The 17,162-nt window shown below is 42.3% G+C and overlaps 2 protein-coding genes across 3 annotated transcripts in view; one reads left to right on the forward strand and one right to left on the reverse strand.

The window, feature by feature from the left end:
• Positions 1 to 6,200, forward strand: part of akap12b (A kinase (PRKA) anchor protein 12b) — a 53,108-nt gene extending 46,908 nt beyond the window's left edge. For both annotated transcript variants that reach the window (XM_072442951.1, XM_072442959.1), the window contains 2 exons: positions 523 to 4,596; positions 5,356 to 6,200. In XM_072442951.1, coding sequence (XP_072299052.1) covers positions 523 to 4,592 — 4,070 coding nt within the window. In that variant the 3' untranslated portion in view covers positions 4,593 to 4,596; positions 5,356 to 6,200. The remainder of the gene's footprint in view (positions 1 to 522; positions 4,597 to 5,355) is intronic.
• Positions 6,201 to 7,098: 898 nt separating this feature from the next.
• Positions 7,099 to 12,268, reverse strand: zbtb2b (zinc finger and BTB domain containing 2b). Its single transcript, XM_072442973.1, has 3 exons — positions 11,969 to 12,268; positions 10,686 to 10,865; positions 7,099 to 9,796 (listed from the first exon to the last, which is right to left on the reverse strand). Exons 2-3 carry the CDS (start codon positions 10,856 to 10,858, stop codon positions 8,425 to 8,427), a joined length of 1,545 nt encoding a protein of 514 aa, XP_072299074.1. The 5' UTR covers positions 10,859 to 10,865; positions 11,969 to 12,268; the 3' UTR covers positions 7,099 to 8,424.
• Positions 12,269 to 17,162: the final 4,894 nt, after the last annotated feature.

Consider the following 17,162-nt stretch of genomic DNA (forward strand, 5'->3'; position numbering starts at 1 on the left):
TTTTTGTGTAGGACAAATGCAGAATTGGATGTTTTGTTCCATATAAACACAACTTATCAAGCACCTTTATAATGGTCTATTTTTTTTAAAGTTGAGAGCTTAGTCTCCCCCCTGTGTAATGGGCTTTTGGTGTTTTTAGTGGGTGTAATTAGGTAAGCTGATAGCTGGCATTAAGTGCTGGCAGTCCCTATTGAAAGTGCAGAGGTATCAGATGTGAGGATTTCCAGACTGCAGTGAGATGTGAGGAGAGAAAAAAGGATTCAGACGCTGCAAATCATCACGCCATACACTTAAACTAACCAAAACTAATCATACTGCCAAAATGCTTCTGATTAAAATTGTATTGGAGTATAGACATGTTTTTCCTTGCTCAACATTCATTTGGGTTTGAGACGCAAGAAGTGAACAGCATTGGTTGAAATAAAACTTGTTGGGGCAGTACTAATGTTTGTAATGTACATTATATTATATGTATTCTAGTATAGAGAACTCATCAAATGTTTTTATTTCTTATCATTTCAGTGGGCCAGCCGGATGGTGTGTCTGTGGCTCAGAAGGAGGAGGCCGCTGAGACGATGGATTCAGCTATTCAGGACGAAGTGGCTCCTCAAGTAAATGGGGAGAAAGTTGAGAAGGAATCCGCTGATGCCAATGACATTTCAGTTGTTGAAGAGCAAGCCACAGAGGAGAAGAGTGGAGATGCCAATGAGGTGGGCTTCAAGAAGATTTTCCGTTTTGTTGGTTTTAAGTTCACCCTGAAGAAAGATAAGAGTGAGGAGAAGGACCCAGTTAAACTTCTAACCATCAAAGATAAAGAAGACGATACATTGGTGGATGAAGATGTTAAAGAGGAAGAGGCAGCTGTTGAGGAGAAGAGCTCAGTCGAAGAGAAGGAGGCAGATACGGCTGCGGAGGCTGAGGTAACTAAAGACACAGAGAAGGCTGAAAATACCGAGGTAGACACTGAGCCTTCTGAAGGAGAGGTCACTGAAGAGGAGAAAACTGAGAAGGAGGAAGAGCCTACTCCAGCCCAAGAAGTTATCTCCCCATTTAGAAAGCTCTTCAGCGGTGGGCTGTTCTCCAATCTGAGAAAGAAAGCTAGCGTCAAGAAGACAAAGGATGAAGAAGAGGTGAAAGAGGAGACAGCAAAGGAAGAGGAAACTGCAGCTGCTGGTGAAGAAGAGAAAGCTAAAACAAACAAAGAAGCTCTAGAAGAAGAGAGTAAATTAGAGGGTAAAGAGGAGGTGGCACCAACTTCTGAAGAGGATAAGCAAAAAGAAGAGGCTGTCACTGTGGAGGTAAAGGAACCGACTGCAGAAGAAACTAAATCTGAGGCGGCTACAGAAGAAGAGACCACAGCTGAAGCACCTGCTCTGGAAACTGATACTACTGGCGAGGTCAAACAGGACGAGGAGAAAGCCGCACTGGAAGTGTCCACAGAAGCTGAACTGCTGTCTTCCCAGGAGAAGGCCAAACCCCATGGAAGTCCTCTCAAAAAACTGTTTACTGGAGCTGGACTGAAAAAGCTGTCAACTAAAAAACAAAAGACCAAGAAAGATGCCGAAACAAAGCTTACAGAATCCGGGGAACAGGCTGAACAACTGTTATCATCCACTGAATCGACAGAGGCCCCTAAAGTTGAGAGCGGCCCCTCCTCTCCAGAAGAGTCCGGAGAACACGTGGTCACTACAGAGTTCCCAGAGAAAGAGTCCAGCCAGGAGACCGATGGCGAGGTCACCTCTGATGGGGAGAAGAAAAAGGAAGGGATCATTGCTTGGTCTTCCTTCAAGAAGCTTGTGACACCCAAAAGACGTGTGAAGAGACCCTCTGAGAGTGACGATGAGGGTACTGCTGAGAAACCTGCCAAGTCTGCAACGCTATCCTCCACTGAGAGTGCTACCCTGACAGATAAGAGTGGCGAAGAGGAGGCTAAAGAGGAAAGAAACAATGAGGAAGAGCCAAAGATGGAAGCCACTGAGAAACTCTCCAGCAGCACTGAGGAGAAGAAGAAAATGGACACCTCTGTCTCCTGGGAGGCTCTGATGTGCATGGGCGGACCTAAAAAGAGAACACGCAAAACTTCTGACTCTGATGATGACGAGACCAAGGTTGAAGAGGAACCATCGATAGCAATAGAAGCTGAAGCAGAGCCCACAGTTGAAGCTGTGGTGGCAACTTCGCAAACCAGTGAGAACGAGGGTGAAGCCGTCTCCTCTCCTGAACCTGTGAGCCCTCCTGCCTCTGCCTGGGACACACTCAAACGCATGGTGACGTTGAAGAGGACAAAAAGTGAAGAAAAGCCTGAAGAGAGCGTAGAACAAGTCTTGTCTGACAGCGAGGCCCCGAAAGAGGAGTCATCCTTCTTTTTGAAGAAGTTCTTCCCTGGGCGTAGAAAGAAAAAGTTAGAAAAGCAAGCCTCCACTGAGCACGGCTCTGGTGAAGAGGACTCTGACACTCCAGCGGTGGTCCCTCTTTCTGAATATGACGAGCCTGCCGAACCCGAAGCCGAGAAACAAGCAGATACAGAAGCTGTCCCGACCAATGTCAGTGCTGAGGAGAGGTCGCCATCTTGGATCTCAGCAGCAGTTGAAGATGACAAACAAGACCAGCTGAGTGATATCCCCGAGGAGGCCGAGAGCGCTGCCACTCCTAAATCGGTGGATACTGACATTACAGAAGATGAAGAACAAGTCCCAATGTCTCCTAAACGAGTCAACTCTGGCCGCAGACTATCCACTGCTGAATTCAAGCCTGTAGCTCCAGCTCCAGCCTCAGAAACAGCCAATCTTCCCAAAGGGCCAGTAACTGAAAATGTTATGGAAGTTCTCCAAGCTGTTGAACCCCAGAATGCTGTAATCCCAGCCGAAACATCTGTTGCTGTTGAAGATGCCCCCATGCAAACTGCTGCTGAATCAACTGAGTATGAGCCAGCAACTGAAACTGCTGTTGCTAAGACCAATGCATGCCTGGAAGTGCATGCTCGTGATGAGGCTATGGCTATCTGCACCGGTCTGGGAACCAAGGAGATCGCAAAAATCACTCTTGAGAAATCTGTGTCACCAATTACAGAGAGTATGGTTGTAGTTCGTGATGTTTGTGCTGAAGAGGTGTCAATCGAGGAGAAGCCAGCCAATACAGAGCAAGCCACTATGTCTGAAAATCCTATTTTTGAAGCACAAATCCACCAAGTTGATACCACTGAACTCGAACCCATTGTAGAAAAAACAGCGAATAGCATTGCTGACATTCAAGTTGCCACTGAAAGTATTGAGCAAGGTATTGAGAAAGTTGGTATTGTCAACACTGAACTGGAAGGATCCGAAGTTTCCCAGCCACCTACAGTTTGCGAGAATTCACCTCAAGCTGTGGTAATTGATCCGATCATTGCAACAACTGAAGGTGCATTGTGCAACCAGTGTGTTGAAGTTACTGAACCAACTCTAGAAACCAAAGAAGTCGAAATGGACATGGAGCAGCTTGTTGCAACTGAAGAAAATGTTCCACTTGAAGAGGTAGTCCCATCAATGACCAAAAAGGTCTCCACCATATGCGACAGCACAATGACCACCACAAAGGAAACTGAGCCAGAAATCCCTGTGGTCCTGCCCAGTGAATTTATCGCCGTAATTGCAGAAACAGTTGTTCTTGACGCCTCCCTCGGCACCAAGTCTGAAGACGTTGTTGAATCAGAAGTTGCTGTTGCAGTGGAGAAGACCATGGAAGAAGATACAGAAGGGGAAATTGTTCAAAAAACGATTGAATCACAATGCATGGTACTTGCCAAGAATGTCATCCAAGATGCTGTAGACGTAGTTTTAGAAGCTACCCCTGAATCTGAAAAACCCAGTACTCAATCCTCTACTATCCCAACCCCAGACCAAGCTGTCGCAACTACTGAGAAAGATGTTGAGATCAAATCAGAAACTGCAGTAGTCACTGACGCTCCACTTCCAATCCTTTGTGAGAAATCCTCACCAAAAGCTCTACACGTCGCCCTGGAGGTTAGCGACACAATTCCCATTGAAGTCACAGCCAGCATTGATTCAACTGAAGAAAATAAGCCAGAGGATGAGTTGAAGCAAGGGAAAGAGGTTAACGTAAGTGAAGAGACAGCTGCAGAAGAGGAGAAAGAAGAGGCCATGGAAGAAAGTCAAAAGGAAGAACCAGAACAGAGCAATGAGAAGGCAGTAGCTGAAGAGAAAGTAAATGACACAGAAACAGTTGAAGATGAGACACAATCCAAACCCCTAGAGCTCCACATCCCAGTCCAGGTGGTCCTCCAGGTGGCAAAAGTCCTTGAAGAACCAACAGTGGAAGAGGAGGCTGCAGTTGAGTTTGACGTCAACGGTACAGTAGACGCCCCAGTTCAAGAGGAACTCAAGACAAATGGTGAAACTTCGGAGCAAGTGTCCGAACGGCTGTCTACTGTGTCGGAGGAACAGCAGGAAGCAGAGACAGCATCAGACGGCCAACCAGAAGGAGAGAAGCCATCGGGGAAATGCGCCGAGGTCATGGCCCAGGTGATCGAGGTGATCGAGGAGGCCGTGAAGGAAATAGAACCAGTCTCCACAGAGATCACAGCGGCATCATGAGCAGGTGAGGTAGCCCCTTTATTAATGGTACATGTGTTTTAGTGTGAGAACCAAGGTAGTTGTTTTGTAAAATTCCTTTGTTGGCCTATCAAGCAATCTTCTCATAGTAGCTTTTTTGAAACATCAATGGGCCTGGTTTTATTAGGGGAGTAGGGGAGGGGATTTTCCCACTGACCAGATGAAAAAGCTTTTGTTCAGACTGTGAGTAACTAGGGGACCTTTGATATCAAAGCAGGAATGCCGCCATTGACCCCTTCTTTGTAGGCCGTGGGTCTTAAAGGGAAGCGGTGTGTGTGAGGGGCAGATGAACTTGTGCTGAAAGACTGATTATGATTCCTCCTCTGCCTCCTCCCATTTTCTGTCTCCGTATGGAGTCAAGAAACCATGTCGGTGTACACATTTATTAGATTAAATTACAAAGTCTCAAAGAACTCTAAAAAAAAATGTTTCTGTTATTTTGACTGAATTATACAATACCTCCAATGTATGCACCCACTTGGTATAAAGGGACACTTTAATGTTAGTCCCCTAAGGGGTGCACTTTTGCTACATATGGAATTTAATAGAAAAAGGGCTTATTGTGTTACAGCAGCAGTATTTTTTTTACATTGTGCACCGTATTTACTCATCTTGTTAGTAGTCATAAGCTTAAATATATAAAAAACAAAACAAAAATACAACTAAATGGATGTTTTTTTTATTATTATTTAACACAATTGTGATACCCTGGAATTACTAATATGGTTTTGTTTCTCTGTTACAGCTATAGATACAAGACGTGTGCCTGGGCGACGTACAGTTTGGACGAGGAAGACGAGTGATGAGGGAGAGACAATGTGAAAGGCTGCAGCTCTGGTTATCATGCCCCAGAGAATCAAACAGACTGATTCTGCCCCTGTCCCGACCACCATCCTCCTGCAACTCCCCACTCCCACTGGCTCTCACATTCACGCATGTCCTGTACCTCTGAAAGCATCTCATCTGGCTTAAGAATGAGTGTGACATCATATGTTGAGTGGCTTTCTAGTGCCCATTGCTGAATCAGGGGAAACATGGCCGAGTGTGTATTTTTGTGCATACGGTATGTGTGAGGTTATATGTGTACAGTAGCGAGTGAGATTTATGACCAATGGTGAAGATAAAGATGATTATTATCTTGTATATTGTATTTATATTGATTATTCTTCATTCAACTTTGTGTTTTTGTTTTTCATTTTGACCCTATTTTGTTGTATGGACATTGACTTTTTACCTGTGATACAAAGGGTATCATTATGGCAGTTGAAACTTGAGTTTAACTAAATCTTGATGCCACCTGTAACATCACAATGTTGTAATGTCATATTCATTTATTGTAGCAAATATAAGTGAACCGCGGTACAGGTGTGTCAGTGTATAACAGCACTGTCAAAATCTAAATAACCAATGTTTGATATTGTATTTCAAAAACCTGTCAGATTGAACACAATGTGCTGCGTCCCACCAAAATTACTGTATCATAAGCTTCTGTAGATATGACAAACAATCACTGCCTGATTTACTGTGAAAATTACATTGTTACACATTGCATAATATTGTAAAGATAAAATAAAGTAATATGATAACTCATTTGGTCAGAGATCTGTGATAAATAATGCATTTATGTTAAAGATTTTTGTTGCATTTGACAAAATACATTACTTGACTTACATTACAGTATCGGCATGGTCCATTAGTTTAAAACATTACTAAAGTAGAAAGTAGTGTCATACTATATAAATGTGATTTGTAAGTTAGTGTAATCAGACAGACAAAATAATAAATAACAGACAGATTCTGGTATTTCTAAAGAATAGACAGATCTGATGGAGTGGTATAGGAAGTGCAAATATTAAAAATTGTTTATACAAGTGTTTGTCACTTTTGATCTTAAAATGGAAAGGACTTTTACTTAAGCAAAAGTATTGTTCCTTCAAACTTGTTATGTATCAGAAAACCCTGAAAAGTGCAATTTCTTAATACATGTAATTGAGCACCCATCTGAACTTAGGTCAGAAAATTATTAAGCATTCAATTAAATAAACATCTCTCAAAACACTTCAATTCTCAAACCAAAGTCATAAGGTCAGTGCCATTCATAGGGGAAAGAGTTGTTTGAGAGTGACATTTGTATCACCACTGATGGCATGTTACTCCAAGTCATTTCCAACCAGAATTTTGGAAATTAAGCTTGAAAACCAAATGAGTTCCACCAATTTACTTAATGTACTAATTATGCAGACATGCTGCTTGTCTATTATGTATAGCAGTATTCCTATATACTGAAACTACAGTATATTAATTTAATTTAGCTTTTAACCATGTAACATGTTTAATTTACACAGATGTTAATAATAAGAACACCTAAATTACTTTATTTTGTGTAATTTAGATGGCATAATTAAATCACTGTCTGCTTGTTCCACATATAAACAGTTGTTTTGTGCTTTGTTTTAATGTACCACAAATTGATGAACGGCGTACACACTTTGTGGATGTTTAAGCTTTATTTTTTATTAACAATAGTAAAAACATAGCTTTTTCCTGAGATACTTTGATGGTTCAATGCAAAAAAATATAGAACCAATACAACTAGACTGATCATCAACAACAAAAAGACAAACTGAAATCATGACATCAGTAGTACATAATTAGACTGTTACTTATGAACTGTGACTACATAAGAAGAGTACATATGAAAGTCTGGCAGGTCACATCATTGTGAACAGAGGAGTGTGCTCTGCCTGCTTCTGCTCCCTGTCTAACATTTTACAGTTAAGAGCGCCATCTACTTAAAAATAAATGTAATTGCTAGTAAGCCAGGTTAACAGCTTTTTCCAATTAGCAAATACAAAATGCAAATGTATCACATTTAAAAACATCTGAGAAAGGTTTAAAAAATAAGAAGGAAAAAGAATAAGTTTCTGATTAGAGTGACAATTTACATAAAGGCAATTTATAGCTTTGGTATGAAGTCAACTAATACAAGTAATGAAATGTTAGTGTATCTACACTACTAGATTAGCCACTACATTTTAATAATACATGAAAGAGGGGAAGCTCAGTGCTGGTCTTTTCCCCTAACATTTAGGTTAACCATAAGTAAAGTCATTAAAAACTACCATACCCTTTCAAGTGATCAGTAGTATATTTCCTGTTTGTAGCTTATGAAAACTCATGAAATTAAAACTAACATTTACTTAAAAGGGCCAACATTTCATCAGTATAACCAAAGAGTTCTAAACAAAGCATTAAAATGTCAGGTACTCTATAAGTTGCAAATATGTTTATCAAATTAGCAGGTCAAAGCTGATTTACCAGAGTTGTTTGTTGGCCACAAACGGTCTGCTCATGCAAAAAAATGTCACACACAACACAGTAAAAAGAAATGATCATACTTCTTATTTCAATGAGGCGGAAAATGGAAGACTTTGAATAATGTACACAAAACAAGACGCAGATTGTCTAAAGTTTGCATATGCTGCTTATGTGCATTATGATGTGGATGATCATTCTTTTCATTTGTATTAACCTGTTCTTCTGTACAGTCTGCTCATCTGACACAATGTAGCAGCAGGAAGTGTCTGTGTCCTCTTTCTCTGCTCTAAATCTCTCACTTCAAACCATGAATTTAAGGGTTGTTCACCCTGGTTCAAGACCAATGTACAACAACAACAACAACTACAGTGTTACAGTATGTTAGGTTCATTTGCTTTTTGACTAAATGTAGGAGATTACTTTGATGATGTTTCTACCCTATCTGCCACTAGGAATCAATTAGAAAATAAAGATATGTGAGAATTCTATTTTGGCACTACTCCACAAGGATGTCCTCACTCTTTATGGCTACTAGTGTGGTGCCAGAATTGGACAAGTCAGAGCCTTCATCTTTGGACATCTCTTCTTGCAGGTCAGCTCCCTCTTCAGCGTTGTCCTGCAGCCCCACTAAACCTCCTTGTGCAAAGCACAGGTGTTTGATCACCTCAGTGGGATTAGAGAAGGTTGTTGCACAAATATTACATTTGTAGGGTTTTGCTGATGCCATAAACATAACTTCCATTTGGCTTGGGTCATCACCTCCACACAGTTCCATACTTTGGCGGTCTACTATGGTGTAGCTATCGGCCCCCTGATTCAAACACACATGGCGGGCAGCCTGGTTAGCGCGACAGAAGCTCTTCCCACAGGCGCTGCATTTGAACGGTTTTCCTGTGTGTATGTACATATGCTCACGCCAATGACTCTTCTGGATGAACTTGCGTCCACATGTGGAGCACTCGTATTTCCTTCGCTTCACTTCTCTGTCAATGTCCACACTCTCCAGGTTGTCAATGTCTGCAATGTCCGATGGAGGTGGGGTGTCTGCCTGAGAATTCAGCCCTCCGAGTCCCCAGCTGGACGTGGACACTTCAGCCCGGGGAGAGTCTGAGTTTGTGCCTGAAACAGGTGTTTGCTCGCTGTCGCTGATGATCTCCACCGCAGCAGGAGCAGCAGCTTTAGCTGGCCCCTCAGTCTCTATGGTGCATTCCTCTGCAGTGATAGGAGACTGAGCGGAGTACATCACTTCAGTGCTGGGCTGATGAAGAGTCTGCGTGTGCTGCAGCAAGTGCTCCCTTAGTAGACTCCTCTGATTGAATCGACTTCTGCATAAATGGCACGAGTAATGTTTCCTAAAAGAGGCATTTCTTTTCATAATACTAGGCTTTACATGGCGAATGGTTGAGGAACCATCTAAATTATTCAAGTCATTTCTTCCCTCCTCCTCTGTAACATCTGTTCTGTTGACAGAGGGCTCTGCCTCTTGTGGAGTCAAAAAAAACTTGGAAGGAAAAGAAGTTGGGAAAGTAGTAGATGCCGCTTCTGCGGGCTGGTACTTCCCCTCAGAACTGGGCTCCTCCATCTCAAAAGGTGAAGGGAGCTGCCGTTGAGTGGATAGTTCAGAAGACAGCCCCCCCTGCTGGTCAGAGATCTGAATGCCATAGAGGGAGGTGGACAGGTTGACGCTGTGGTCTGAATACATCTGGCTTGCCTCCTGCAGCAATGGATAGGCATGCAGGAATCTGACCCCCTGCTCCAGCCGTGAGGGGTCGATCAGCTGCGGCGCCAGTTTGCCTGTGTACATCAGATTCAGGAGGTAGCTGAAGATGTCTGGCTGGATATCAGCTGCTTTTAGACGCACACAGTCACTAAAAACAAAAGACATTTTGTAAATGTATTGGACACCAACTATCCACCTTAAGTCAAAAACATTGATAATACATATTTATCACTTCATATTTTATATTTATAATGATTGTTTATCATCACATTAGAAAGGAAGCAAAGGCCATATCAATGACATTAAAGGAACCTGTAGCCTGCGCTCTAATGCTATTACTCCTACAATAACAACTGAACCAGCGTTGGTGTTGCTAGAGCGTTAACCTGTATATGGAGAAGCCATGTTTCATTTTCACCTCAGAACCCCCAGAATTCCCTCACTGAGCGGCAGAAGCTGCACTCGCATCAATTCAACATTGGTTGCAGGTGTTGGGGCTTTAGGTAGGGACAATTCAGATCAAAGAGACTTGAACTAGAGATATTATGATAAAACGCACTGCTCCACACAGATATTGATCCTTGGAAGCGGAAGTGTTCGAGTTATTGTACTGTACTGCTTTTGAAGCACTGCTTCAGATCAGTAACCTCTTCACATTAGGCTTCATTTCATGTACTTCAATCACATGCAGTTCTGACAGACAGCCAACAGAGAGTACTATTGCCTATAATAGTGCTTTGAAACAGTGTTTCAGTCAGATGCAGGAGTTTCAAAGTGGTTCATTGATTCATGAGGGTTCAAACTCTCCATCATTAGCTTAGACCAACTGGACTTCACCTTTGGAACTGGCAACCCAAATGAGAAACTCATTCTGCTTTCTGATTGGATACTCATCTTGAGAACCAAAACACTTAATTATAACAGCACTTGGCCATCATGTCCAATGTTTCTGTAACTAAGAATAAACAACAAGATAACGTGTATGGAATATAGATTGGTGGTGATTTGATAGGTCTGATATGACTCCTGCTCAGTACCTGTCCTGGTGAATGAAGAGCATCCTGAAGTAGTTGGAGAAAGCAGCGAGGACTGCCTTGTGGGCTTTGAAAAAGACATCTCCAATGGCCACTGTGCAATCACACAGGAAGCCAAACTCCCTCTGTGCGTTAAGCTGCTGCAGCAGGATAAGACCATGGTTGGCCAACTCCATTTTCAACCTGCACAAACACACAAACACACACACATGTTAGCCACAAACGGCTTCCTGCTTGGAAAAACAAGTCAGATATGAAACCACTAAGCGGCTGAAAGGGTCCAACCTACTAAGGTCTATATATAACTAATATCATTAAATACAGTTCAATTGCATTACTACCATTACTATTTTAGCCACGCCCATAAACAAAAGATTATGTTTGTCACGTGTGGGAAATTATTGCGACAATAAACCCCAAATAGATATTTTATTTTAGATTGTGTGTGCTCTGCTGTCCACTGGGTGTTGTTGACCCTAAAGTTCAAAAGAAGCTTCAGGCCATCACATGATCAAGGCCCCAGTGTCGACACACATTCCTCAGCAAGAACCGTTTCTACCCCATCAATGCATGAGCAAGCTGACACTCAGCACAGCAGGGATTTTGATCATTATTTTAATATAATAAACCCCAGCAGGTGTTAAAACACAAATCACTGAGAAGCAATGCAAAATATCACATATTTGTGCATATTTTCATGTAGAACAGCAGCATCCCATGCATCCTGTAATTTAAATATATATTATCCTGTAATTTAAATATATATTAGTATTTGGCTAAACATTATCTATTAATTTATTATGCTATAATTATCATGAAGTACAATATTGGGCCTATTATTTCTATTACAAATTAGAAAACGAAGTGGAAAGAGGCAGATCAGATAAAAGCCCAGTTGTGATCATCCTAGTTTCACTTAACGGTCAGAATTAAGCCCCGCCCCTGGGAGACACGTGGATCGGCCACTTCCGTAGTACGTTTTCTAGATCACACGGTCTTTGGAAAAGGGTCGGAATCAGCGTAGCACTGAAAACGAGTTCGTGAACAAAACTCTCTTCACGATCATGTGTGTGTGTGGACCACTTAAAGCAGATCTGCTCAGTGGCGGGTGCACACGCGCGCGCGCGCGAACACACGTAGGCTGAGGCGCGAGACACGCAAGGGGGATGGGGCGATCACGAACGCGTTTCTTTTAACTTCTCTGACGAACGCGAGTAACTACAGGACTCGAAAAGCTACACTTGAACTAAACACACGAGATGGCGCTTAGAGACGCGCCGCCGTACCTTCAACTCGCCGGGGACCGTGGAGTTTACCGCGTCGCCGTTGTTTGTTACCGGAGACTCGTCTCTCCGTCTGTCCGTGCGTCCTCTCGCTCGTTGCAGCTCGTACTGTTCCTCGCGTTCGTTGGCGGCGGTGGAGCGGAGGGTCGTCCGTCCGTCGGTGTTTTCCGGTTGGGGGTTTTACGTTACAATCACATGACTGGCCGTTGTAGAAATCCGTTGAGCAAAGCTGGGGGCGGCGAAGTCGTCGTTAATTTCCCGCACTATGTAACCGCCGCGAGGAGAGACATTTGTCAGGCTTTTGACAGCACATTTTCAAGAGAATAATCTAAATGGCCAAACGTGACACTTATAACTCTTTAAACCACTAACTGCGAAACAAAAGTTAGTTGTAAAGTTGTGTTTAGCTACATCAAAATGTAAATTCACAAATAATGACACATTCACAAGCAAATAAGGCTTATACTACCAATTTACACATTTTAGGAGAAACCAGGCCTTCAGTAGCCTGTTGTACTTATGGGCGACTAAATTAAAAAGTGTATTTTAAAATATTGTAAAATGATGTATTGTTGCACAGACTGTTGTCTTGTGTTGCACAGGGTGTACTTTTTGAATGAAAATGGACTACACTCACTACCTTTCCACAGAGGAGGTGCATGCTATTCATGGGGGTTAGCTTCCTGTTTATATGAGCTATTTTGAGGATTTTTGCCCATTCAGGATACATACTATTTGTTTTTATTTTAACCACTCAAACCCAGTCCCACGGAAAGACAGAAGAGAAACAATAGCCTAGAACAGAGATTCTTTTCTAGAAAATGGTGAACATTTGGCGAGTGGACTGTCCTTGTTCTGTAAATGCTGCAGAGACAAATGATCGCCCTGCCATTGGTTCTAAAACTGTGGTATGGGTATCCCCAGGGTACACGGAATAATTATAGGGGATTAGGCCTTTTCCAAGAGAATTTTGGAAAAGAAGAAAAGTGAATATGCATAAAGTAACTTACATCTTTAATTTGAATGGCATGAATGCAAACATGTGTGAGGGGCACAGAGGCAGGCTGACCCAGGCTCTCTATTATTTCAAGAGTAATCACATGTTGGCACTGGGCTCTGCGCTCCCTCAAACGGTCGCGCCCCACATTTTGAGAAGCTCTAAATCAAACAGTCATTCATTTTCTACCACTTGTTCCCAAGTCGTGGGTGACAGGAGCCTATCCCAGGGATGGTACAGCCTGGACAGGGGCCTGCTTGTTGCAGGGTTAACAAACATTACATTTTATTTTGTAAAAAAGATTTATAATAGCAAATTATGTTACATATTTGCTTTTATTGTGGTATTATTGATTTCATTGGTTTCATGTTGCACCTTAATGCCAAAACAAGTTCCTAGTATGTTCATTTTGATTCACTGGCAATGGCAATAAACCTTTCTCTTTTCTGAGTATAAGTCTATTAACTTATTCTCTATACATTTTAGTCTATATAGTATAGCATGTAGTCCATGTGTTTTAAGCACCTCCTTTGTCAATGGAATTGTTGATTTTATGCATCTGCTGTGTGTGCCTTTTGAATTGCAAATCAATAACATAGTTTGTAATTGAATTGTAGAAACACTTAAGAAATAAAAAATAAATAAAAACAGCCACAGTCTTGTCCGATTGAATAATAACTCTTTATAAGTTATAAGTATAAGGGTCACGGGCCATAGTTTGGACACCCTGTGGTGGCCAAATTCAGCCCATGGGCCATTGGGCTGCATTTGCAAATTATTAACCTGGCACATGCCAGATTGAACAGCGAGAATTCATCTGCCTGGCCACCAAATGACAGCCTTCATGCAGAACTCTTTAGGCCTACTACAAATGTAGTAAAAAGTCAAGTATAACCTCAATCACATTGCCATACAGAGACCCAAAAGGAGGCCTAATATGCTAAGCCTTAATAAAGGTACAGTGGCTTGAAAAAGTGAACTTCTCCACATTTTGTCACGTCACAATCACAGACTTATATAAATTGTATTGGCATTTTTTGTGAAAGAGCAACACAAAGTGGCATACAATTGTAACGTGAAAGGAAAATTGAAAGGACAATTCATGCTTTTATCAGCTCAAGAATAGACTATTGCAATGCAGTGTTTCCCAGTCTGCCCTCAGCCGCCTTCAGCTCGTACAGAACTGCAGCGTGTTTTCTTACCAACACACCCAGACCTCTGCACATCACCCCAGTTCTTTTTGCTCTCCTTTTGCTTCCTGTTTCTTATATAATTGATTTTAAAATGTTTGTTTTTGTCTTTAAAACAAGGCCATAAAAAAAGGCCTTGCACCTTCTTATCTGGCCGAGCTTCTGTCTGCCCAAAACCAAGCAGGGCTCTAAGGTGGACACACCAGCTTCTGCTGGACGTCCCCAGAGCCAGACTCAACCACTGGGGTGATGGAGCTTTCTCTGTTGCTGGTCCCAGACTCTGGAACAAGCTGCCCCCTGACATGCACCATCACAGACTTTAACCTTTTTAAATCTAGGCTCAAAACATATTTATTCACTCTTTTAACACTCTGTAATGTAGTGACACTTTATTCTGTACACTTTGTTTTTAGTTTATGTTTTGTATTGCCTTGATTTTTATTGTGAGGCCCTTTGGTCACTTCGAGTGTTGTAAAGGGCTGAAAAGAGCAGTGTGCAAAAGTATTCAGCCCTCTGAATACAAATATTGCAGATGTTTTATTTGATCCATACCATGACAAATATCGCAATATCAATCCTATACCAATACCAATGAGTTTTGTACTAAAATGCATTGAAACTCCTCAACTATGAACAATTTTATGTAGGCCATCATTATTTTCGTTTTGATACCTCTGTCAGTATGAATATATCGATATTTGGTATCGATCCACCCATCACTACTTCGTGGAAATGCCTTTTTCTCCAATTACAGCTGAAAGTCTTTTAGGCTTTGTCTCTACCAGCTTTTCTCACCTACAGACTGATGTTTATGCCCATTCTTCTTTGCAAAAGTGCTCAAGCTCAGATTTGATGGAGAACATTTGTGAACAGCAGTTTTCAGATCTTCCACAGATTTTCAATTGGATTTAGGTCTGGACTTTGACCTGGCCATTCCAACACATGAATATGTTTTGTTTTAAACCATTCCGGTGTGGGTCTGGCTTTATGTTTAGGGTTGTTTTCTTGGTGAAGGTGAAACTCCGCCTCAGTCAGACGCCAACAGGTTTTCTTCCTGTATTTGTCTCCATCCATCTTCTCATCACCTCTGAGCAGCTTCTCTGTCCCTGCTGAGGAGAAGCAGCTCCACAGCCTGATGCTGCACCTCCATGTTTGACACTGGGGAGGGTGTGTTCAGAGTCATGTGTCGTGTTAGTTTTCTGACACACATAGAGTTTTTATTTTAGGCCAAACATTTTGACCTGATCAGACAAGAGAACCTTCTTCACACATGTCGTCTTCTTCTTCTTCTTGCCACTCTTCCATAAAGGCCAGATTTGTGTAGTGCACAACTAATAGTTGTCCTGGACAGATTCCCTGGCCACCTGAGCTGTGGATCTCTGCAGCTCCTCCAGAGTTACCATGGGCGTCTTGGCTCCTTGTTCAGCCTGTAAGTTTTGGTGGACGGCTGTGTCTTTTGTAGTTGTAAAAAAAAAAAAAAGACAAGCCTGCACACTTTCTCCAAAACTGCATTTAATCGACAATGTTTCAATCCAAATGGATCTTCCTCAGATCATGGTAGATATGCCATACTCTCCATACTCTGGACTTCATGATGCTGTTTGCTCCTCAACATAACAACAAACATCTGTGGCCTTCACAGAACAGTTGCATTTATACTGAGATTAGATTACACACAGAATATCGAATCATTAGGTCAATATTCAATCTTTCAGCAATCATCAGGAAACTTCTGACAGCAACTGGTTGCACTTAAGAAAAAGAGGCTGAATACTTTTGCATGGTGCAAACGTTTTTTTGTTTTGTTTTTTTTTTCACAATTGTTTGCCAGTACAATGTATTTAAGTTTGTCGTTGTGGAAAAGTTCGAGAGGTACACTTTGCAAGCCACTGTAAGGTGGACCTGTCAAGCCTCTGAATGACTCTCTGTATTCACTGGTCTGACGCCCTGCACTGCGAAATATTTCAATAAAATGACAAAAAAAAAGTTTGGACTCCCCTGCAAAATAGGCATCATCATTATCTGTAGCCTATTCCTCATTGCCATTGACTGTAGGATTAATACTAATATAAAATAAATAATATATTCAAGTAAATATATTATGTAAAGTTGACTTTAAACTTAAATTTTCTTTCATACTTGTGTGTATAACATTTGGGGGCCTCCTTGCAATGCCTTCGAGGGCCCCCAGGGGTTCCCGGATCCCACTTTGGGAAACACTGGCCCAGATCACGCCTTTTCAAATTAAATAAGGTCACATACATTAGTTCAACACATCAGCTTGAGACAATATGCAATAATTTAAGAATGGTCAAGGAAGGCCTGCTGTAATTCAGGAAGGTCAAAAAGTCCACAGTTTGGAGCCACACCTGTTTAAACAGCCCGTGTCCGTTAACCGTAGCCCTCCCCCAGTCTGGCTGTTTTGAAACCGGAGTGGTGAGTCACCGCTCTGTCGGTAGAAAAACAGTCGGCTGTGGAGTCAGGGGGAGGGGGAGCGGGCTGGGGGCACCGGAGGTGGACGCAGCTGGACACCCAGTAAGCTCCTACATCCTGAACACTGTTCCCGCCTTTTAACAAACAACAATCAAAAATACTCAAATTATTGGAACCAAAAGACCTGAGGCTGGCATAATCTTCTAACAGCTTCATGGTAGTCAAGTCATGGCGCTTGGTATAGGCCCGATATCATGGCCTGTGCGCTATGGCGTTAACTACGGCTTGGAAGTTAAACATAGGATTTTTTTCCAGACAATAAAAGAAGGCCTGTCGGCTATTATGTTCTATTTTAGCCTCCACTAACATTCCAGGGAAACTCTGCAGCCTCCCTTTTGGAGCCCCCCGCCCTGCCCCCATCCCGCTGAGCACGTTTCCATAAGAATGGTTACCCCAAACGACGCCATGCAGGCTGGATCCCCCCTGCATCCATCCATGTCTGCGTCCCGTTAGTCGGGCAACAGGGGGCCAGACCAAAGCCGGCGCGCAAACAGCACGCACCACCGACAACTGTTGT

The sequence above is a fragment of the Eucyclogobius newberryi genome, unplaced genomic scaffold, assembly GCF_026437365.1.
Source record: "Eucyclogobius newberryi isolate DKJ021-1_F unplaced genomic scaffold, fEucNew1.0.hap1 SCAF_1, whole genome shotgun sequence".
Taxonomy (NCBI): domain Eukaryota; kingdom Metazoa; phylum Chordata; class Actinopteri; order Gobiiformes; family Gobiidae; genus Eucyclogobius; species Eucyclogobius newberryi.

Bases quoted from the DNA above. Each gene is read 5' to 3' on its own strand.
- zbtb2b (XM_072442973.1), bottom strand. From the start codon at position 10,858: ATGGAGTTGGCCAACCATGGTCTTATCCTGCTGCAGCAGCTTAACGCA. The intron at 9,797-10,685 runs GTACTGAGCAGG...TTTTGTTTTTAG, and splicing joins CTCTTCATTCACCAGGACAG to TGACTGTGTGCGTCTAAAAG.